This window comes from Montipora capricornis, chromosome 8, assembly GCF_036669925.1.
Source record: "Montipora capricornis isolate CH-2021 chromosome 8, ASM3666992v2, whole genome shotgun sequence".
Taxonomy (NCBI): domain Eukaryota; kingdom Metazoa; phylum Cnidaria; class Anthozoa; order Scleractinia; family Acroporidae; genus Montipora; species Montipora capricornis.
The window spans coordinates 43,971,386-43,994,661 of NC_090890.1; the positions used below are offsets into that span (position 1 = coordinate 43,971,386).

Sequence of the window (23,276 nt, forward strand, 5' to 3'; positions counted from 1 at the left end):
ACTCACTAGCCTCGTTTGGATGGACAAAATTCAAAAGAAATGTTGCCTGAGAGCGAAGTTAGTGAGTCTAATTAGCATATAAACAAACGAATATATTTTTGCCCGCCATTTATGAATTCGGTCTATTATCTCGGTATTATCCCTCCCTATTGTTACCAAGGTAAGCAGTGGGATGAAGATGAGTCAACCAAAAGAGTGCTGGAGTTGATTTGTATGATTCGCCCGAGAAGTCAGTCTCTCTAATTGCAGCAAATTAGACCCTCAAACATTATGCATAAATTACCCCTGAAAAGACCAGAGGCTGATAAATGTACTCGACTACTTTAGCCCGGCCTTATTAATATTCTTTGCGATTGGGCGATAATTAATAAGTGCCGAATTCTGAACAAAGCCTTACCTTTTTCAAATATCATTTCTATCGCTGTATTATCTCGGCATTACACTCTTTTTTATGGGAACCTTTTTTATAAGAACGATGAGACTGAGGTTAAGCAAACTTTTAAGAACGTATTAACAACGTATTAAGAACATTTGTCAGGCTGAGAGTCGATTAAGAACGTTTTTATTTTGCTCGATTGTATTGTAAATGAAAGCATAAAATGAAGGTAAATTAATGTAAAGTAGCCCAAATACTTTAAGAGCATATTTTGTATAACATAACGATAGCCTCACTTTGCAAAAATATATAAGAACGTTCTGTCTCAGCTCCAAAATTATACGTTCTTATACATAAAAAAGAGTATATCCTTCAGTTTGTGAGGGGTAGACTTTCATATACCGGACAAAAATGGGGGAAGACAAGAGAATCATTATTATCAAAATTTCAACCTCGGATAATGCATTTCTCGTGCTCTGATTGGTACACTCAATCTCGGTTATCAGCTCATATACTTTAGTTTGACCTTATATGGTAAGTGATTGAGCTAAGCGTTGCCAAGGTAAAAGTTTTTTTCGCCGGAAAGGGTAATTTTTCTCTGAATAAAGTCAAAAAAACGTTTTTATGGAACGTTTAGATCAATTCCGACGTTTAGAAGTACGCGAAAAGGTAAGAAATGTTTTTGTGATGAGCCCTTGTCTGACCACAAGGTCTTACACAACATCGCATCAGTTGTCATCAAGTTTTTTCGATTTCGCTCGGATTTACTCTCTCGTATTTTGCCCTTTCTAATCTTTTGGAGTTTAAGGAATTTAATTATTCCGATTAGGCCTTTTGTTTTGTGGACATAAATTATTTCGGATCCGGTATACGAAAGACCAAGTTTTAAGGCCGATCCTTCAGTTGTTTTCAACAACTGATCATGAAGTGACAGAACAGTCAGGCCAAATTTTTAGCGATAAAACGGAAAGAAAATGTCCTTAAAGCGATTAGAGTTATCGAATAAGAAGCCATTTGTTTAAAGCATCGAACTATAAAAAACTGCAATAAAATGTTTTTGAAAACAACGACGTTTCGACGTTACTGCTAACGTCGTTAGCATGTCAGAATGAAAATGAGAATGTATAAATAGTAAATAAAACAACAAATCAATGGAAGAAGGAATAAAAGCGATAAAATGTTCTCTCAAAAATCAAAAAGTTCAAGCGAAGAGTTCAGCACAAATGGAGTCAGTCTGCGCGTTCAAAGTTGGATGATCCGTTTCTTTTATAAGAAACATCTCTTAAACGAAGTAGTCATGCGACTTAATCATACGACTTAATCGTCTTCGCACAGATCACATGAAAATAAATAAACCACACGTTCCTTTACGATTGGAGGTTTAAAGTTCTTTGGGATTGAAATCTTGTTCCAATTTCTTGCTTCTTGGTTTTCATGTGACGTCATCAAAATGAAGATCAATTCTTTTGAGATTTTAGTTTAGTTAGTTATTAGAACAGCTGAAGACTTATCTTTTCACAAATTTTCAGTTTGATAGGGTTTTTCGTGTTGTGATAAAGCAAGGTTAAATTTCAAAGCTATTAGAAAAATTGCGGCCGAGAATGCGGTCACCTAGGTTAAAAAAGTGACATCCGCTGAGATTTTGCAAACTGAACAATCCTTGTATGGGAATAAGTACTCATATAGATGTTTATGAGCCCTCAGAAGACGACTACAGGTTCTTATAGCAAAACTCGATAACATATGTTTTTGTTAGCTTCCGGCCGCCATATTTGTGCCCCTCAGAGGGACACAAACATGGCGTCCCCATACAAAGCCTTATAAATTTGAGTAAAACATTTCTTCGAATATGTACCGCACGAAACAGCGCACACCTTTGCGAGAGTGTTTGAACATTCATCTTCTGTTATCTCTTCGATTCTTGACTGTATTTGTTGAATGGTTTTGATGACGGTGTGACAGTGAAAACCGTCAATCATAAATACTGGTTGCCTTGTGATGAAGTCACGCATTGCCTCCCAACCGCGTTGGCACATGCCTCTCTTGAATAGTAATATCGATAGTTTAACAACAAAATTCAAATTTCAAAAAATAAAATTCAAAACACCTGAAGCTCTATTAATTTGTTTAATTTCTTCCGCTCCCAGCAAAGTGTTTCTCTTATTTTTCCATTCTATTTTGCCCACTACTCCTTTATCTTGAGTCGAATCTTTCCCTTCCGGCTCTCTCTTTTTCAGTCAACTCGCACACCCTGGTGTACGGGGGACTTTAAAGCCCCAAAGTTATTTTAATCAAGATAGCGAGGCAGTGTGGCCCAGTGGTTAGAGCGCTTGCCTTGAGATATGGAGATCCCGGGTTTAAAACCCGCTCTGCCCACTCGTTGAATTTGATCCTGGTAGTCCCCGGTTCTTCTCATACCCAAATGGTTAGCCTCCGGCACGGTTGGTTCGTAATAGTTTCTCTGTTCTGTCGTTTTGTTGATTGTGTTTCATTGGCCCTAAAAAGCCCCTATGGGGAGTGGTCAATTAGGTATGTATGTGTGAATGTATTCTATTAGCGCGTTCATTTAGAAAACAATTCGTTTTATTTTGCTTGTGGTGAAAAGGCGGGTTTCGTTATGACTAGTGGTCATCACGTAATTTTTGTCAGTTAGCCTGCGAACAGGCTCCCGGCAAGGACGGAAAAATTCATTCGGCGAGCGCGAAACAAAAGAATTCGGAGAGCGAAGCGATCGGGGAACCTGTTCGCAGGCTAGCTAGGCTATTGTCAGTGGAATGTAATGCCTGTAAAATGACCGAAAATAAGAAATAAAAGGGCTCTGCACTGCCTAATTAAAGATCAGTCCTTTTTCGATAAAAGGTCGTTATTTTTAGAACTTGGACGAAAATTCATAAACCTTTCAGATTCAGATTATTAATGTTTAATTTCGCGAGGCAGGTGTGTGTTCGTGATGAAGCTAATTTTGTTTTTTGTTTTAAAATGTTTATAAGCTACTAGAAATTTTATGCCCAGGTGATAAATTGCATGCTACGTTGTATCTTCTAAACATCACGTCTCCGGTCATTTTCATGCTTACAACACATCAAGGGAGGCAAAGTAATCATTATTATAGCTACTGTAGGTTTATATTGTTATATTTTCCGTACCCTTTCGTATGTACAACTCCTACCATAGAATTACAATTGTAATTGTTAATTGGTGTTATCTCAATGAATAGGTGTGGTACTTAAAGTGTAAGTGCGCACCAACTTTTCTCGAAGGGCGTGAAGGCTTAGCTTACGTTTACTAGTGGCGTACTTCTGTCTTCCCCATCGTTGCCATAGAATTGCAAAAATGGTAAAATTCACGCGCGGGGCATGCAATGTCATACTGTTTTGGCCCTTCTCGTTTTTGTCTTTCCTCCAGAATATGTTTATTTTGCCTTTTCGCCTTTCCCATACTCAGTCAGTTGTTTTGGCTTATTATTTAACTATGCTGCAAAGGGTGGCATTTTTGCAGTAGCGACCTTGTTAAGGACTAGCCCCTTCCAAAGAAGGTGGAAGCGCAGTAATAGAACCGCCGATTTAAATTAAGAACTCCGAATGCGTTCACTTCTGTGCGGAGAACGTAACTCGTGTGGCAACTTCGAAGAATGCAAAGTTACGACTTGCGATGCGTTAAATTTATTTTAAACCACAATAAACGTCTTTCATCTTTGTGTTTTTTTACAGCCTTGAGCAGTTTCTTGCGAAGTAAGATTTAGTTATTGTTATAAACGAATCTTATACTTTCACCGTCAGTCGTCATCATTAGGGAGTTTAAAAGAGGAAAAAAGATCGTACTGCAAGCATTTCAGCACTCAGTTATTATTGCAGTTCTCTGCACGACAAACACAACGTGAAATCACCAAATTTGAGGCCTTGACTACAACTTGAGCCGGCAGATGTGATCCTTTACGGCATTCTCTAGTTTTAGCCCCTACCCGAGACGACATCTACTTTTCCTCGTTTATTATCGGCCCATGAACTATGCGCACGCGACAGTCTTATGTTCTACAAAATGTTTTCTGCGGAAATGTCGGTTTTCACGGGAACTTTGCAAACTGTAAACCAGACATTTTGAATAGGGGCATGACTGGTCGATAACCCCGGCCGATAACCTCATACAATGTTTTGCTTTTTCTAATTTTGACTGCATATATTCACTCAGTCAGAAAATAATCTGCAATAATCTCATTTTGTGTGCTATGGTAAGTTATACATTTTTTAAACATTTGGATTGAAACATTTTACGCTGATGTAATATGCAACAGAACCTGCTCCAAAAATCTTATTGTACATATTTGGTATTTTTAACTTTAATTAAGGATACAACATAGAAATAAATGTAGCGTACCAAACTTAAAGAATGCTTAAACTGGAAGCTCTGCTCTCATCTTTTAACTCCCTTTAGAGAGTCCCTTTAGAGCCGAAATTCAGCATAAAAAAATATCTGAATCATCTCTAATAGTTGTAAACAAGCGGCTCTCACCTTTGAACCAGAACAGCCAAATCGCTGTAAGCGACAAACACGGTTGAAATTTCCACACCATTTTGAAGGTTTCGTACACAAATTGTCGAGATGGCTGTTTTTCTACAAGGTTATTTCGCGTAAGATTGCGAAATGTTCTGTTCCTACGAGAGTGGCAACTCCTTGACAATAGCCGCAAGCAGAGGTTCCTTTCGCGTGACTAGATCCTTCTAATGATTTGACAGCCTTGTGCTATGGTTAAAATCCCACAATTAATTGTCGTCGTTGCAATGCAAATTCATCCTTGCATAACATTTTAGTCATTCGTTTTTCTGATCCTAGTTGCATTAATTAAGTGTACCTTAATCAACGAAAACTCGATATCTGGATATGTAGCTTTATTATGTACCTGATGATTGAATTTCGGCTACTTTTATTGGGCCACGAGTTTTTGTCGTGTTTTTCTCTAATTGCCCCCTGCGCCTTTTCTTAGAAAAAAAAAAGAAATCAAAAAATAAAAGTAAATGCTGTTGCCGCGACGATCACTCGAGCACTGACGCTGCATAAAGAATCACATGAGTCTCGTCGAAGAATCAGCTCCTTTTTATTGGAAGACTTCTACCTCGTCTTCGACGAATAAAGGTCTATTCCAATGACTTAGCTAGCCTATCCTCGAATGTCAAGAATTGGAGACTTTTGAGTCGAGAGGAGTATCTCCAGTAACGCGATTTAGTTACTAATATTATTGTCGGTGAGTAAATGTACTTCATGGTGGGATAAAGTTTGAAGTCATAAGATATGATGGTGGCTCCAATTGCATTTCTAGTCAGTTCTCAAACATATTAAACGGTAGACTGCGTGTCGGGCGCTAGAAAAGGGAAGGAACGCAGGCTAATTGAAAGGTTGAAGTGTTTAATTTTTTTGTTTCTCTCCTTTGTTTATCTGCTTCACTACATAGGATCGTTGACGCGGCGCTATTGTTTGAGAGACTACTTGTGATTAAGTAACATGTGCATGCTCTCACAAATTTGTCTCAAGAATAGATAAATAACGAAAGGATAAGGAAAAATAAATTACCTTAATACTAATATCATTTTGACCTTATTGGTATCCCAAATTTGGTGTGCTGGCTGGCCTTTAAGAAGATAAAGTTTTTGCTTCTTCATTCGTCGCCAATCAAATTGCACTATCTCCTCTCCTCTTTCTACTTCTTAGATTATCTTAGATTATCCTTTTCTTCATACCGCTGCCAAAACCATCTATAAACATCGAGAAATGTAAGCCTTGGCTAATCGATTGAACGCGGAAATTGTTAACTGTGAAAAAACGTATCATTTTATGCTTTTACAAAAGATCTCACAGCAGAATTTCCTGATGTCCACCAGGATTAACAAGAAGGTTAAAAAAAGGGAAAGCATTATCGCTTCGAATAACAAAATTTTCCCATTCTAGTTTTGAAAAACCCACGAGACTTTGAAATACGCCTAAAAGATAGAGCAGTGTTCAAAAGCATCTCTCTGAACTGAAGTTCTCCAACAAAAAGAGGTCATGCACTAGGAGATGAAAACGCACATGTAACACAATTCTGACTTTTGTCACAAAATACCACTCCGCCCACGAGGAAATAGCACCTGATAGAAAATTACACCAAGTAAAAGCGCGCTATAATTATTTATATTGCTCGTTCTATAAGCCAACCACGCAAAACAAGTTTGCTTTTACACCAAGTAATAGCGCGCTATAATTATTTATATTGCTCGTTCTACTGATAAGCCAACCAGGCAAAACAAGTTCGCTTTTACACCAAGTAATAGCGCGCTAGAATTATTATGAATATACCTCGTTCTATAAGCCAACCACACAAAACAAGTTCACATGAGAAAATAATCTGATTCCCCTTAATGAGATGTATATTCACCAGTAGAACCATTGGAATGACGTCATTTTCTAATGGTACCAATGGTCCATCGGAATTGCCCTGTACCCAGCCACACCACATGACAAAATGATCTAAGTCCCCTTAATGAGATGCATATTCACCATTGCAGCCAGTGGAATGACATCATTTTCTAGTGGTACCCGATTCGTACCAATGGAGACTCTCTTATCAGTACTAACACCGACGGAGTCTATTTGTGAGTATTGGACAACCCTCCATCTAAGAGAGCTATTTAACACGCCCCCAAAACAGACAACCATTTGCGAACAGCAGGAGTAGCGTACTAGGCCCATCAACACTTTTCCAACATGCCAATCTGTCGACGGAGTAGAATAGGGAACAGAACTTGCACTATGGTACCATTTCCTTCCAACATCAAACCTTTTTTTGTATTTTCGCCGCAGACCAACGGCCATTATCGATGCTCGGATCAAGCACGTGGTCACTTCCACTGTTTACAAGACCTATTACAGCCCCTCACTCGTTTAGAAAGGTCGTCACGTTTGCCCGTCAATTTCAACCCCCTACACTTTCATTAAACACCGTTCTAGCTGCTCAATTCTGCATTGTTCTGGTTCTCTCTCCAGAATAGAGCCAAGAACACGGTCGACGTCGCTTAAAACCGACTGAACCTTACAGACTGAACCTTGTTTGTCTGAGTCACTTGCGGGGTCTATAATTTCATGACGTCATTAGTGCAAAGGGCTATTGGGGAGGTTGCGGGATAGATCTCTTTCACTCGGGAAAGAAGCGAACATCTTCTACTCTGTTGTATCATGGAAACCAACGAAAAGCAAAAGCATTGTGTTTAAGTGAAATGAGACCGGTAACAGGCTCTCCGTCTTTCGCTTCGTATTGCTCTTGGTGGTCGAAACATCCGCTCGTTCCCAGGACCGCTCCTCTTAGGCATCTCTCTTTCAATGTACTTGTATGCAGGCTTACGTGAAATCTCATGAACCGGGTTTGCGCCTCTGTCGATCATGGATTATCCAGACATGTGGGTAAATAGTCTGGATAATCGAGATCGTGACAAATGCGGGCGCGCTGATAAGTCACCCCATCTTCGTTCTCAAATCAAGTCCCAGTGCTTGGTCGTTGTGATATTCAGCCACCCCTTAACGAACGACCATGTTTTTCTGTTTTTTGCCGTAATCACTGTCTAGTGATCGGTTGTCATTGCACATTGCATGGTCAGCCTGTGTTGCGATCGTTTCTGTGGAGTTTTATAGCAAAGAAAGAACGAGGAATGAGATTTTCCGTGTTTTGGTCGCGCGAAAAATGAGACGACTGCCTAACTTTGCGAGATTGGAGAGGTGGCAAACCTCTCGTCCCAAATTTCGCGCAGCCAGAATACGGGACTTCACGTTTCTTCTTTCGCGCGCGAATTCTTGCTAAGTATGCGTGATTTAACCTGGTAGTTTTCTTTCTGTTTTTAGTCTCGACAGGAACAAAGATGTGAGAGAAATACTAGGCGCAGCCAAGTCAATAACTGAGATGAAAGAAATTTGTATGATTTTAAAAATCAGAATCCAGGTTAGAATTAGATTTTCATGAACAGCCGGCAAAGCCTGCTCCTCGTAAGAGATGAACGTCCAAGTACATGCAACGTACGCGGACACAAAAGTTAGTTGTTAATTCGTGTTTTTTGTCCCGTGTTTTTTGTGTATGTTGATGCTAAGCCTCAGCAAGATTCTGTAGTCCGTAATCTCCCGCGCTGTTCCTCCTTTGTCTATCCTGGCATGCTGCAGGCATGTGCGTTGTTAATAGAGAGCTTGAGGCGACTTAACACAGTTTTTAAGCACTCTTACTTCCATTTCTGTCGTATTTACGCTTTTTTTTCCTGGGAAGCTCAAACTCGGTCACTGATAAGTACCACCACGAAGGTTTATATCTTTGACAGTTTATTTGTCCTGCAGACTGTTACCATGGTAACACATCTAGATTAAAACGAGGCCTAAAGGATGCGTATTCCTCATTTATGCAAAATTCACTCATTAGTTTTTTGCGGAATTTGCGTACTTAAAACAATAGAAATAAAGTAAGTTTAACAGCTCTGATCATAGAATTTCAACCGTCGGATTTTTCATAATTCGCCGATAGACGTTTTTTAGTTTTCCCAAATTTTTGTCCATTAAATGTCCGAGTTTTTTTTTGATGGACGACTCATTAGTAGTCGGATCTATTTCAATTCCAAATTTTTGCAAAATCTAATGACTGGATTACGAGAAATTTGAAAAAACAGCCAACACTGTTTTGGTCTCAAAATTTCGAGCGCATACACAGCATTTTGCTGGGTTCCTCTGAAGGAGCACTTGTGACGTTTACGTAATGGAAGCGAATTTACACTGCATTTCCAAGACCATCGTGAGAAGGAGAAAAAAAAATTGCCTCATTTGCTTTGTTTTGTTTTGCAAAATCCGCCCTGGCCTTTAATGAATACCGCTGACCGCGGAAAAACTGTGTTATGCCACCTAAGCACGCCACGTTATTGAGTCGCGGACGGCAACCGGAAGTGAGCTGTTTTCCCTTTTGACTTCTCTTTACACAACGGCATTTATATTGCTAAGTATCTTTTCTGTTTAGAGACGATTAGTTAAAAACTATGAGACACTACTGTCCTGGCATGCGAAATGGTCATTTCCGGTTGCTGTCCGCGGTTCAAAACGTCGCGTGATTAAGCTGCCCAATGTCCACCATTTACATTTATCTCAGATTCTTTACTCTATATGTTGTCATTATATGGTGAGCCGAGGTGTTGCGTCTTGTTACAGATCTTTTTCGATTTGTGACGCTAGTTTGCATTGGTTCAGTAGGTTTTTGCCGCCGTTTATTGCTCTTAAAGGGGCTAGGTCACGCTATTTTAGGTAATTTTGTTTAATTTTGTTAATTATGAGCTCTAAACGTCAAATTGGCGGAGCAAGAGTCTTTCATTTGCAAAATCACGGCCACATAACAACTGAGAATGATTTTCCAGCTTTGTAAATGATATTTTGATACAGACTGATATAAATTTGAAAAAAGGTAGGCCGACGTTTTTCAAATTTACCCAAATTCAATCCATTTCAATCCTCTCCAGTTTTGTCCATCCATGTCCCTTCTTTGCTTCCCTGTGTTTTGTTAGAGTTCGTCTATAGTTTTGAACAGTTATTTTGATATTTTAGTTAATTCTATGACCATTCGATCAGTGCTGAAATTGCCTAAAATTGCGTGACCTATCTGGACAAATTGCGTGACCTAGCCCCTTTAATCCGATAAGAGAACCGTTTGTCTTCGCGCTGATCCATCTATTACCAGAACACCGTATGAAGTTTCGTCTATTGGAATTGTGGAATAGAATGAAATTAAATTTAGAAAGATCAGTTAGTTGAGCCCTAGTTAGTAGAGGGATTTGAACCCATGAAGCAGTTCATGGTTTTTCGGGTTTCCTTTGCAACTAACTGCCATCGTGATGATCTTTCTGAATTTCACTTTAGAACAGTGTATCATATGGATCTTGATACTAGCAGGCTAGTCAGAACTAATCCTAGCAATTATCCTAGCTTTAAGACCTCACTAAAAAAATTTCTTCTCGATAGGACACTAAATTAAACTCGCCCACCAGCTATTATTTATTATTATTTTTTTGTTTTACGATCTCCTGTATCGATCGAGGTGCCCAGTGTTAATAAGCTTTTAGCTTCTATTGGGTATCCTCGCTACACTTTCAAAAATATGTATATATAGATATATGTGTATATGTATGCATATATATGTATGTGTGTGTGTATGTGTATATATATGTATGTGTATATGTATATATATATTGTTACTGGTTGATTTTATCATTGTAAAGTTTCGTGTGGCAAATATATATATAAAAATATAAATAAAACTTAAAAGAAAACGACAAAACGTTTAAGTTTGTAAGACATGTTTCGACAGAAACTTCTGTCATCTTCAGTTGATTAATGTACAAAGCGTAGAAGTTGAATATATCAGTAGGAAAAAGTGCTAATTATGCTAGTAACAACGAAATGTACATAAAACGTGACAATTTGAGATAGTTTTAGATTGACATGATGTAATTGATGATTCAAAGAAGGTTGTTCTCTTTGAATATGAATAGCCTCTTTTATCTTAAGTTGAAAATTCGTAGAAGCGTGATCTAAACTATGGAAACAGTCTACTGAACACAGGGCGCGACAATGTTCAGAATTCTGTAGGTGTTTGAAAATGTGAGAGGCCCTCTAAACTGACTAAATGCTCACGTACGTCACTTTATCAAGCGCTATTGCACGGCGGGTCTAATTTGCAGGTCGCAGGTCGCGAGTTGCAGGTCATTGTTTCACCAATACAGAAAGTGTCCTAAACATTCATAAAAGCCAACCTTAGGCCTAAAAACTTTTGTTTAGGCCTAAGGTTAACTTTTAAGAATGTTTAGGATATTTTCTCTATTGGTGAAACAATGACCTGCAACCCGCGACCTGCAGAACATTGTCGCGCCCTGTGTTCAGTAGACTGTTTCCATATTTTAGATCACGCCTCTACGAATTTTCAACTTAAGATAAAAGAGGCTATTCATATTCAAAGAGAACAACCTTCTTTGAATTCAATCTAAAACTATCCTTTTAATTCTCACATTGTCACGTTTTATGTACATTTCGTTGTTACTAGCACAATTTAGCACTTTTTTCTACTTATAAATTCAACTTAAACGTTTTGTCGTTGTCTTTAAAGGGTATAATATATATTGAACTGCGGATATGAAATCAAGTGAAACTATGATCCTCGCAGTTATGAACGCAAACCCCGTTGAAGTCCTGAATTTCATTGTTTTCAGGCTTCTATTCGCATTGCGTTCATAACTGCGAGGATCATAGCTTTACTTGAGAACAGTGTACGAGGCCTATAATTATGTTTACGTCAGTAGGGGGAACAAGATGGGGAGGGGGGGGGAAGGGAGCAAAGAGGCAAAGAGTCTTTATCTTGCGCTGTTCAGTCAAAATTACCTTGTGTGACATCTTGTTAAACTATCTTCCGTTGCTAAGATTATTCATATACGAGTGAGCTGGTGTAATGCATAGGGCATGGAATGTGGAAATTGTTTTCATCCAAGCAATTTTAAACTCGTACCCGGATTTCCGACGTGAAGCAAATGGATAAGCAAATGGATTTTCCAAGGAATGTGCAATCATTTTTATTCCCGTTTTGGCAGAGAGTTATTTAATTTTTCATTGAACACTGACAATTAACCCATGATGAGATTGAAAGAAGAAGTATTCTTATGTAGTCTTGCAAAATTCTTAAGAGGCGTCGAGGTTCTGTCCAGTTAGTCACTAACGCTTACTCGAGACCAGTGAGCTGTTTTGGACGGTAATTTCAAAGCAATAAGCAACGGAATTTTTTAACTCGTAGTTGCTAACAAGGTATCTATGTTTTATAGAAAGACATCGAAGAAAACGGGGAGCACAAATCTATAACGATGCCATATTGGAGGTGCCAACCCTACATCAGGTCTGTGCGCTATAGATTTATCAGGCGACTTAACCTTGGGTCAACTGGCGAAGATTTTGCGGTCTTCGCTACACTTCTTCTCAGCCGTACCTTAACGAGGCGTTTTTGATCTATGCGAGATGTCGCGCGCGCGGCCCCTCGCGCGTGACCGTCGCGCGAAATAGGTCACCGTTCAAAGACAACTTATTTCATCTTTTTCTGTCATTTGCGGTGATGCAGGTGATAAGTCAACCCTCGCGTCGAAAACGCATGTCTTTTGCTTTAAGTAAAGAATGAAGGATTGAAACACAAAGACGCACTCTAAAAGGCGTCAAGGTTGCAAGGGTCAGGGAAAAGTCAGGGAATTTTGCAAAAAGTCAGCGAAACTCTGAAAATATTGTCGAAGTCAGTGAAAAGTCAGGGAATTTGTTTTTGGTAAACAGTTCACAAGATTTTGCGTACAAAATCCTGTGAAACGAGCAAAGAAATCGAAAACGAAGAAAAAAATATTGATGGTCTTCAAACTCGGAAGCTGAAGCAAATGTGATTATTCACCTAATTAAAGATCAGTGAAAATTGTTTACAGGTCAGGGAAAAGTCAGGGAATTAATAGTGCGTCTTCGTTTTTAAATTTAGATCGAATTATGGAGTAAAAAGAACATTGGAGGAAACGCAAGAAGATGAGGAGCGGGCTAAAGAAGTTGTTAAACTGAGGGAAATAAAGAAGGCCTTGAAGAAACAGAAAGTGAAGGCAAAAAGAGGTAGATAGATAGTTGTTTTGTGTTCGCAAAAACTCTAGAAAAATGTTGTTTGGATGAGCGACTCATTCAATCTTCTTTGGCGAAATCCTAACAGTAAAGAAGCTTTCGATGTTTATTGTTCATTTTTAAAGAAGGCGTTTGTAGCCAAAATAGAAAAAAAAGGTTCCGAAACGTTTATTTTTTCAAATGTTCCGGGCAACGCCATCTTAATTAATTGTGACGTGTTACGGTTGCCATGATACAAAAGCTCTTTATGTCAATACAATAGGGCAACCGTGCACGTCACAAATTGTCATTAGATGGCGCACTTGAAATATAAAAGTGAAAAGCACCGATTATAATTTTTCTAATTCAAACACTCTTTTCTGAAGGAACGAAAAAATTCAAAGAAACTTGATTACAAACATTATTTCCTCCAGGTCTAACACATCAGCAAACCACAATCTACGTTATTTGAGAGTTACTCACTGATATAGTTTTTTTGTTTGGTTCAGAAAGAAGATGGGATATCTGTACTAGATGTGAAGTAAATCCAAAGGTGAGAAACGATCGCTGCTTCCTGTCGTCTTGCGCAAAATATCGGAACTGTTTTTGGTGCTTCCCCGCTGTTGTGGGACTTAAGGTCTCATCGCTTGCATACATAACTCGCGCTGCAAAGAAGAGCTTGTTCGCAGGCTGTTGAGATTATAGTGTCGCTGGATATGTTCGCGGAAGGCTACTAGTGAGATGTACGGTTTCCATATTCTGCTGCTGCTAGCAATGTGGACAAGTGGTTGACCCCGGCTCGACAGCTGGTGGCTGATGGCTTCTGGGGTGTGCCGTCTAGGGCATTACTTCTATTGAATTACAAAGGTTGCAGGCTGTCAACTTTCAACAATATTCGGCGAATAATTGTTAAATGTCATTTATCCACTCCCTTCTCCATCTTCCTTACCGTAAACGCCATTCTTAATCTCTCTAATAAGTCCTTCTCTTATAAGGAGGCAAAAGGTGAAGGATGCTTTAGCAACAACGACGGAAAGGAGAAAGCCACGTCATATTCACCTTTCGGCGAACTTTTTTTTGCCATCCATTGCAAAACAACGTGAAATCAAAATCGGCTGTTTGTTGAGAACGTCAGCAAATTGGGGCAACATTTTCATGTTAAGGGCTTGGATGACTACTAGAACAAGAGCCAAAAAAGAAAAATACATTTGCTATCCCACAACGTGATTGGTACGAACTGATTTGAAGGAAAGATAGAAAATCTGTGAGATTCATTTTTTTACACTGACGTTTTTGTCCGTCTCAAAGATGGTTATTTCACGTTGCTTTTTTTCAGAGTATGGTGCACGGTCCCGCACGAAGATTTTTCTACCGCCATTGAAACAATATGATTATTTTCTTGCGTCGCCACCGCTCCGATTTAAGCAATAGACCAAAAGTTTGTATGGTCTATAGGCTGATAAACCACGATAAACCACACGAGAAGAATCGTAAATCACGACCCGCCGAAGACGCGCGAAATTTCCATGAGTTTATACTGACACAATAAACCATAGCTGATTGATCAATGAGAGTGCATGCGCTCGCATTGATTTGGTTATTATATAAATATCTTTGAAACGTTCAGAATTTCACGTGTCACTTGCATGTGTTTCAGGGCATGAAGTGTTCATTCAATCTGTGTCGTGTTTGTTGTCGTGACCGCAGTGAAAAGGAAGAGCCCAAACATTGCTCAGGTAATGATGTATTATTTTCCGACTTTTTACCAATTCTTACGTTATTGTTGAGTCTCGCCCTTACCAGAGACCGTGTGATTCGGTTTTGCCTTCGCGTCATTCATTTGTAGTCCACTCCACGACAGTCAGTGTTCGAGAATAACGAAAGAAAGAGCGATAAAAATCCGTTTACCGTACGTTGTTTTTTAGGACACCGAATCAAAACGTCGCGTTTGCGAGGAAACGATGTTGACTGTAAAGATTTAAATTTCTGCGCTGGAAAGGACATGAAGGAATTAAAGTCAACAGAAACACTTGTAAGCTGACGCTGGCAAGAAAATAATCTACTGGAAGAGCATCGCAGAGATACCAACAACTCCCAGAGTCGGAAGTTGGTGAATATAGGGGTGAACGTTGCAATTAGACAGTCACGCATGCGCTATGGCAGATGGACCATTACCAAGAGCTTGTACCTCCTAAAGTCCTGTGGCCATCGTTATTTTACACGCTAACCACGGCAATTCTGATCCATATTATGCTGTTTTGTCCTGAGCTTTTTAAACGGAAGACTTCTTTGAGCGAGCATTGTCATACTGCTTGACAATCAAGTTTGTGTTTGACCAATTTTATTGTATTTCAACGATATTGATCTCTGTTAAAAACACTTCCAACTGTTTCTTTTATGTTTCAACCTGATAGTGTTCTAATAAGTGTCCTTTGCCGTATGTTGTTTATTTAAAATTTTTTCCCATTCTTTTGTTTTTTCCCGCCTCGTTTATTCCAATGTAATTTGTCACTTACTATTTTATATATAACGTTCACTATCTTGTTATAAATTGCATTTGATAATTGTGACATGTCGTCGCCGAAACGTCATGTTTTTATATCGCTATTTTTTATTCTAAAATGTTTCTCAAAACCTCTCATCATTAGAAGCTCTGTATTCTACAAAGGATAAGGGAGTTTAAGCAAATCACTACGGATGGTGCTACTACGGCTGCCGTGACTGAAAAGGTCTGGGGAGACTACGTCTCGGTGGTCTGCTAAATTTTAAGTTTAGCAAAGCAAAATACAAGGAAACATGGGCTAAAGGTGTTTAAAATCTCTTTTACTTAGTTTCTTACCTTCAAATGGCTTCGCTGAAAGGACGATGGCCGTTGTTCGCCATGCTAGGACGAACAGATTATTTCTGAGCAAAAGCAAATGCTATACACCTTGTACAATAACAACAATTTGATGGATGAAATATACAATTTCAGAGACAAATATCTCAAAGAATATCGAGTGAAAAAGACACATGTATCTATACTCAAAGAAGCAAAATAGCATCGTATAGTATCCAGATATAAAACATCTTCGCTAAATCCTCAAAGCAAACTTAACCGAAGAGAAACAACCGCGTGCTGAACTCACTTCGCCATTCCAACACCTTTGCCAAAACTTATCGTAAGTTTATAATACGGATTTACAAGCTTATGAGAGGCAACCTTGACACAATCCTTGACTTAAATTGACTTTAAAGGATATAGTATCCAACAGAATTCTTAAAATGCCGAGATGTCCGTTGAAAAGGGCCAGAGAAGCGAAATAAACCCGACGTAGTAGCTACTACGGCAAAACATCGCGACTCACGTAGTCAGATTTCACACCACGGCTGGATGCAACCGACGTACATGCGCAGTGTTTCATTTTGGGAGAAATTTACTTCCGGCAGCCGTATTAGCGCCAGCCGTAGCGATTTGCTTAAAGTCCCTATAATCAACGAAAACGTCACTCCAAAATGTAACCTAGAGCTGTCGAAGTATCTCGCGATTATACCATATCATGTTCACGTTGTACAGAGCATGCGCATTAGAGAGATTTAGCATCGCGTGTCCATCAAACAGGAAGCGTGAAACGGTAAGCTGTTGCTTGTCATAAATACATGAAAATTCTCTTTACTATAACTTTTCTCTCTCTTGTTAGAAGTTGCGCGACATTTCTATATAACAGGCAAAAAAAAGGAGCTTAACTCAAACCAGTTTCTTTGATCTTTGGCAAAACGCAAACTTCAGCTTCACGTTCGGCGTCTGCCGTGAACGCGAAGCTAAATCTATTTTAAAAGTAAAGGTAGAAAATGAACAATTCGTTGCTGTATGCTCGCGTTGTCGTCAAAACCTAAAATTTTTTTTCACGTTGTTTTGTGGATTATGGCAAAGAAATTCACTGAAATATGTTCCGGTGCAGCATGATTATTTTTCATTTTTTTAACCAACAATATTCTCACTCTATCGGTTGGTCGTCGTTGTAGCCGGCGTTGTTACGACGCGACGGCAGCGAAAACGTCACAAATTCTGCATATTTAATGAGCAAAAACAATAGCTTTGCACGCTATGCACGTGCATTTTTCATTTTTATTTATTTCTTTCACGTTTTCGGCAAATCTACGACGTGAAATGACCAATTCTCCACTTTTACGGAGAACGTGAACAAAAGGCAGCCAATTTGAATTTTCTGTCGTAGATTCACCACCGCACCTTCTAATTCAGTTCATGGAAAGTTACACTAGTTTTTAGAAGTTAGACAAGCCGACATAATGACGAAAAAGATTAATAAACCTGACCTTACAATTTTAAATGACGTTTTCGTTACCGTCGCGTCGTAGATCTTAAACTCCTTAATTATTCTATCGGCGCGCGTTCGATACGAGATGGGACTCGCTGTAACCAATCTCGTATCTAACAAACTTTTTAGTAAATTTTAATAAACTCTAAGCATTTGGAGAGGAGAGGGTGGGGGCAGTGGAAAATGTAACGTTAAGGTGATTTTTTCCTGACTACGGTCTTCCCAGTTGCCTCAACTACTTTTGTCGCTTATTCTTGGGTTTCACTCACGTGATCAACAGCCATGTTTTTCAACGAAAACACAAGAGAACGTTTGCATAACAATAGAGTTCAATTCCCGGAGGATTGGGTCGGGACACCAACATGGCCGCCGTTTCTTTGTTTGGGGACACCAACATGGCGGCTGTGACGTCATGTGAAACCCGAGAATTGCAGTTTTCAGTAGCGACTCAAGCAACCGGTTGTTTCTTTGTGTCTCTTGTTTAGACAAAAGGAACCAATCATTACGCAAATACTGCTTGTGCGCATGCTTGCGTCACTAGCCAAAACAAACCTTACACGTATTCTCGGTTTTCACATGACGTGACGGCCGCCATGTTTTATGACTCTGAACAAAGAACGGCGGCCATGTTTGTGTCCCGACCCAATTCTCTGGGAAATGCAAGTGTTTTCCTTTGTTTTTGTTGACAAACATGGCTGTTGATCACGCGGGTGAAAACCAACGATAACTGTTACCAAATGTTACTTTGGGTATTTCATAATGATTGGGCAACCTGTATAGTTTAGATGAACCCAAGCCTTTTTAAGTTTCGTCCATGTTTTCACCAGGCACCATAGAAATGAAGCGAAGGAATATTACCGCCATTTCGGACGAATTATGTTGCTTTTCTTTCGCAGTTCTGCGCGGAGATTCTCTAAGACTTGTTTTCCTGTCAAGTGTTCCGGTAACTGACGGCTAGCGGTCAGTCCTTTAAGAAGCCTCACTGTTTCATCGTTCAAGCCTTCCATGAATACAGGTTTTCTCAAACTATTAGCGCTTGCTCTTGTGCTTAAAGCGGGTGACGTGTTTGGCGAAGTTATGTATGAAACTAGTTCATTATCATTCAATGCGGCTTCTGTTTCGGATGTTACATCTTCTATATCTTCTTTTTCTTCCTTTTCTTCTTCAAAGCGATTGCTTCTTAGAAGTCGTATTAACGACAAAATTTCGATATCTTCTCTTTCATCGTCTCGAGCGACTTTACTCGTCAATGAATCTATTTCTTTAAGAGCACATGTTCGATGTAAGCGATCTAAAGCGTTGATTACTTCCACAGTAGATTTCAAGTGTCGTTTATTTCCCTCAACAGTTGATTCATCAGCTGTGTTGCTTTCGGCCTTTTCCTGTTTTAATTGATCTCTACGTTCTTTCTTTTCGTTTCTTGTAGTTTCCCGCAACTTTTTGGCATTTCGCAACTGAAAATTCCTTGCCCTTCGGCGAAGTCTGTGTGATTGAAATGCTATTGTTGAGAAAGACGTGTTGTGCATTTCCTTATTTTCTTTTTCTACTCTGTTCTCTTCAGATTCACTTGAACTTTCGTCGTGTTGAGTTTTGCCGAAACCCAAAAATTCTTTTAGTCTATCTAGAATAAAATCCGCCATTTCGAATTCCTTTGACTGCTTGTCCGTGTTGTGTTTCACTTCTGCGTGTGAATCATTCAATATTGCAACGAAAAAGTTGACGAAGATGAAAGCGTTAAGAAGGACGAAAGAGAATCCGAACAATGGACCTAAGACTCGGTTGACTCGCAACAGGTTGGTCAAACCCATTTCTTCTCCAAGGCTCAACAATAATTCTGAAATCAGGGCATTTGGAAACGAGGAATAATCATAGATACTGGTACCTAGCATTATGACTGCAAATTGAGCATAAGCCATAAAAATGATGATGAAAATAACAGAGTACGATAGCAGTAATCCTCTGGATTCGCGAAATGATGACATCAGAATACTTATGTGGGGATTAAAACGAATCATACGTAGTAACTTTATAGTTACAATGAAAACAGCAATTGCCAGCACCAGATTCTCCGCGTAGTTCCAAACAACAGCGTCTCTAAAGCTGACTGGAACAAAGGGGTTTTCTCTAACTTTTAAAGCGCTTTTTAGAACGAGTTTTGACTTGATAACGAAGAACACCACAACCAAAAATGAAAACGATATCTGCAGGAGTTCCACCCAATTCCAGGCGTCTCTAAAATAGCTGCATCTCATTTTGTAGATGTTGTACACCTCACGAATCACAAACAAAAGAGCCAATATGATGAACAAAAGCTGGCAAATCAAGTAAAATTGGTAAAATCCAGTTTGCGTGCTCGTCAGTGGAAACGTGTCGATAATGACAAAGGGATGACCATAACCAAATGGTAGAATTTCGTAGTAGAAAGTAGAGATGCTTAAATAACCCGTATTTGGATTGTAGATAACGAATTCCAGCACAACAGCTCGAGTTTGTCGATCTATCCAACTGTATTCATGCAAATTATCAATCACCTTGGCAGCTGTGGATCTATTGTATCCTAGATCAGCAACAAAGCCCCCTCCACTGTAAACGTCAAAGAATCCCCAACTTGGTGAATTGTGCAGTTGATCCTGAAGCACATAATTCCACGGGGCTGGGCAGAGGCCAGAGAAGTTGGCCCAATCTTTGGAGCCTTCGAAAGGCTTCCATCCTGGTAAGTGATACCGGGTTTTGTCTTCCTCACCTAAACTATAGTAATCGTTGCAATGTTTAACTGAATCTCGGGCCAACTCTGGAACAGTGCACGAATCTAAAACAGAGAGAAAGAGTTTTGCAAGTCTATTAAATCTTACTGACTGAGTTTAGGTCGGGCCGGACAGGAAAATATTTGGCCCGGGGTCATGGAATACGGACCAAGCGCAGCGAGGTCAGTGCACCATAACCGAGGGCCAAATAATTTCCTGTCCGGCCCGGCCTTAACTCAGTCAATAAGCATTTTATCATATGGGCTCTTTACACTATTTATGAGCACTCATACGATGAGGTTAGGACAAAATAAACAAAAATTTGGACAGAAAATTTATCTTAATGTTGCTTGCATTTGCTTTTCTGGCTGTGAATAACTTGGATGTTTAAAAGCAACGAAATCCCCTGCAGGCAGTACGTGTTCCTAGTAGGGCCGTACGGCATTTTCCGGCCCTGATCGCGCTAATGCGTACGGCCCTCGTACGGGAATTTTCCCAATAGTCTACAATAAAGCGCGCGCGGGGCCGTACGGGCCGTATGATGGATAGCCTTTTCACTGTGTGCGTTCTTAAAGGGGCTAGGTCACGCAATTTTAGGCAATTTCAGCACTGATCGAATGGTCATAGAATTAACTAAAATATCAAAATAACTGTTCAAAACTATAGAAAAACTGTAGCAAAACACAGGGAAGCCAAGAAGGGACATAAATGGACAAAATTGGAGAGGATTGAAATGGATTGAATTTGGGTAAATTTGAAAAACGTCGGCCTACCTTTTTTCAAATTTATATCCGTCTATATCAAACTGTCATTTACAAAGCTGGAAAATTATTCTCAGTTGTTATGTGGCTGTGATTTTGCAAATGAAAGACTCTTGCTCTGCCAATTTGACGTTTAGAGCTCATAATTAACAAAATTAAACAAAATTACCTAAAATAGCGTGACCTAGCCCCTTTAAAGTGAGGGTGGGTCAAAAAAATTAACAAACTTCGAGAAAATTTCCTACCTTTCTTGACCCTTAGTTGTCTGAGTCGGGGCATTCCCAGCAGAATGGAGTTCTTGTTATTGATGTACTCTTGTTTGGTGGCATTCTTCCCGTTGTACCACTCGTTAGCGTAAATCCCGTCCACAAACTGACCTTTAAGCCATTTCCAATAAAATCGGGGATCTTTAGCCTACACAATAAAATCAAGAATTAAAGGTGAAGCTTTGTTTCCAGGCATGCTCTTACGATCGCGGCCGAGTGTGAAATCTATGTCAGGGCCTGGGCGGACGATAAGGTAACCTTGTAGTGAGCGAAATCACGAATTTATTACATACAAAATAAACTCGAATCTACGTTCTGTGACGGTTTTTTCAACTTGTCCCGGACCGACTTCAGCTTTTCCAAAGTGTTACTCACATATCTCGAACAACTTGTCTCTTAACGGAGTTGCGACACAAGTATTAGTTGTAAGCACGAAAAACTGCTCAGTTTAACAGCGCCTTTGAAGTGGTACAGTATGTTCACCGGCCGTTGGCTCAGCTGGATTGCAACTGAAATGTATCAGTTGCCCATAAGTGTTTTCGTTTACGTAACTGAATACTAACTCACCCGAGGAAATTCATTGAATGTATCCTCGAGGTTCCTTGTGATTAAATATCCATGATAGCTTCGGTTGCCATAGCACACAACCGTCAATAAGGTTAAAAACAGCATATAAAGGAACAATTCTTTGGCAAACGAAACCATTTTTGCCTCCTTCAATCGGTACTCCCTCGCTAATTCAATCTCGTCTTCAGGAAGAGTCTTTATTTCGATGCTTGGTAAAGCCGAATCCGTCGTCGCATTAGTAGATGACGCATGCTCAGATTTGACTTGATCACCTCTTTCTTTCACATCAGATTTAGAACCAAAGAAATATGCAGTTATAAGCACAATGATGACTATTTTAACTGGCTGTATAACAAACAAGTCTTCCGTAAACGATACGAGCATTGACGAAAGCCATTCGTTGGAAATATCCTTACCCCATTGTAAGCTGAAGAAAAACGTAAACGTCGCAGATGAAATTACAGTGACAAAACTCAGAAACCAAGCGATGTATATAAAATAATAAGGAAAGAGAAAGTCTTGTTTAGGTAAGGCTCTGATTCTTTGTAATGTTCTTCCTGAAAGCGTTGCATGATCGGACAAATTACTTTCGGTTTCCTCTTTTTCTCGCTCTCTTTCCTTTGCTTCACCCCAACATGAAAAAGCCTGAATCCTGCTATGAACCGATGCAGATTTGTTCTTCAGAGCGGATGGCGTTATTTTATTAGAACGATTTTCAGCGCTGTTTTTGAAAATGGCCACTATCAACAAGTTCACCGGAGTTACTATCAATGCGCTCTCCAATCCTACCACAACCTGTCTCCAGCTGAACTTTAAAGGACCAATCTGTATTGTAGGGTCAGCTACGTCGTCAGTCCGATAAAACAACGCATTGACCAACATGGCGGACATCAGCAAGCACAAACAACAAGTGGTCCTTTGAACGCGCGTGAATTTACTCTTCGGGGGCTTGGTAACTACAGACAACCACATGTGGCCTTCGGTGAAACTCGAAGAGCTTCGCGAGTTTAACGAATACTTGAAAGATTTTTCCTCCTCAAGGGAGATCGGAGTTAAAAGTCTGTCGATTTTGCCATCTCCTTTTTCCAAGGCAAACCACGTGTTGCCGTGGAAGGTGAAAGTTCTTCCCGTTTGGACATCTTTTATTAACATGTGGCTGAAAAACCAAGAGGGGTGTCTTCCTGAGTTGTCGTGCCAAATATGAACAAATTGAATTTCACCCAAAGAAACTGGCAAATGAATCACGAACAGGTCTTCGTTCCCTCGTGCCAGGACTCTTCTTGACTCGATCATGTTCCTGTTTAATAATATGCATTGGCTGTCTGCCTCGCTTCCATGAATGACCATGGCAACGTTAGCATCCGTCCCAGAATTCTTCCAAACTCCAGTAACAATGGTTAGTTCGTACTGAAAGCCTTCTTCAATTGAAGAGTTCAGGTGCACAGGGAGGCCAGTCTGTATACACGAAATAAAAAAAAATACTTTACTGTAATGTAGTCTAAACTGTAAGTGACATAGAATGTAAATATTCTCCAAAAGGTATGTGACGCATGTTTGCCCTCTGGGCATGTAGTCTTTTGTTGTCGTAGCATATTTCA

At 39.6% G+C, this 23,276-nt stretch overlaps 2 protein-coding genes across 2 annotated transcripts in view; one reads left to right on the forward strand and one right to left on the reverse strand.

The window, feature by feature from the left end:
* The window catches only part of LOC138059735 (tRNA-dihydrouridine(16/17) synthase [NAD(P)(+)]-like), a 62,181-nt gene extending 44,683 nt beyond the window's left edge, over positions 1-17,498 (forward strand). The window contains exons 8-13 of the mRNA XM_068905340.1: positions 8,240-8,336; positions 12,226-12,296; positions 12,912-13,036; positions 13,531-13,574; positions 14,679-14,757; positions 14,947-17,498. Coding sequence (XP_068761441.1) covers positions 8,240-8,336; positions 12,226-12,296; positions 12,912-13,036; positions 13,531-13,574; positions 14,679-14,757; positions 14,947-15,062 — 532 coding nt within the window. The 3' untranslated portion in view covers positions 15,063-17,498. The remainder of the gene's footprint in view (positions 1-8,239; positions 8,337-12,225; positions 12,297-12,911; positions 13,037-13,530; positions 13,575-14,678; positions 14,758-14,946) is intronic.
* The window catches only part of LOC138059734 (polycystin-1-like protein 2), a 128,274-nt gene that overhangs the window by 86,762 nt on the left and 18,236 nt on the right, over positions 1-23,276 (reverse strand). Inside the window, exons 13-15 of the mRNA XM_068905339.1 lie at positions 21,679-23,133; positions 21,091-21,259; positions 16,524-20,149 (exon numbers count right to left, since the gene is read on the reverse strand). Of these exons, the coding sequence (XP_068761440.1) occupies positions 18,195-20,149; positions 21,091-21,259; positions 21,679-23,133 (3,579 nt within the window). The 3' untranslated portion in view covers positions 16,524-18,194. The remainder of the gene's footprint in view (positions 1-16,523; positions 20,150-21,090; positions 21,260-21,678; positions 23,134-23,276) is intronic.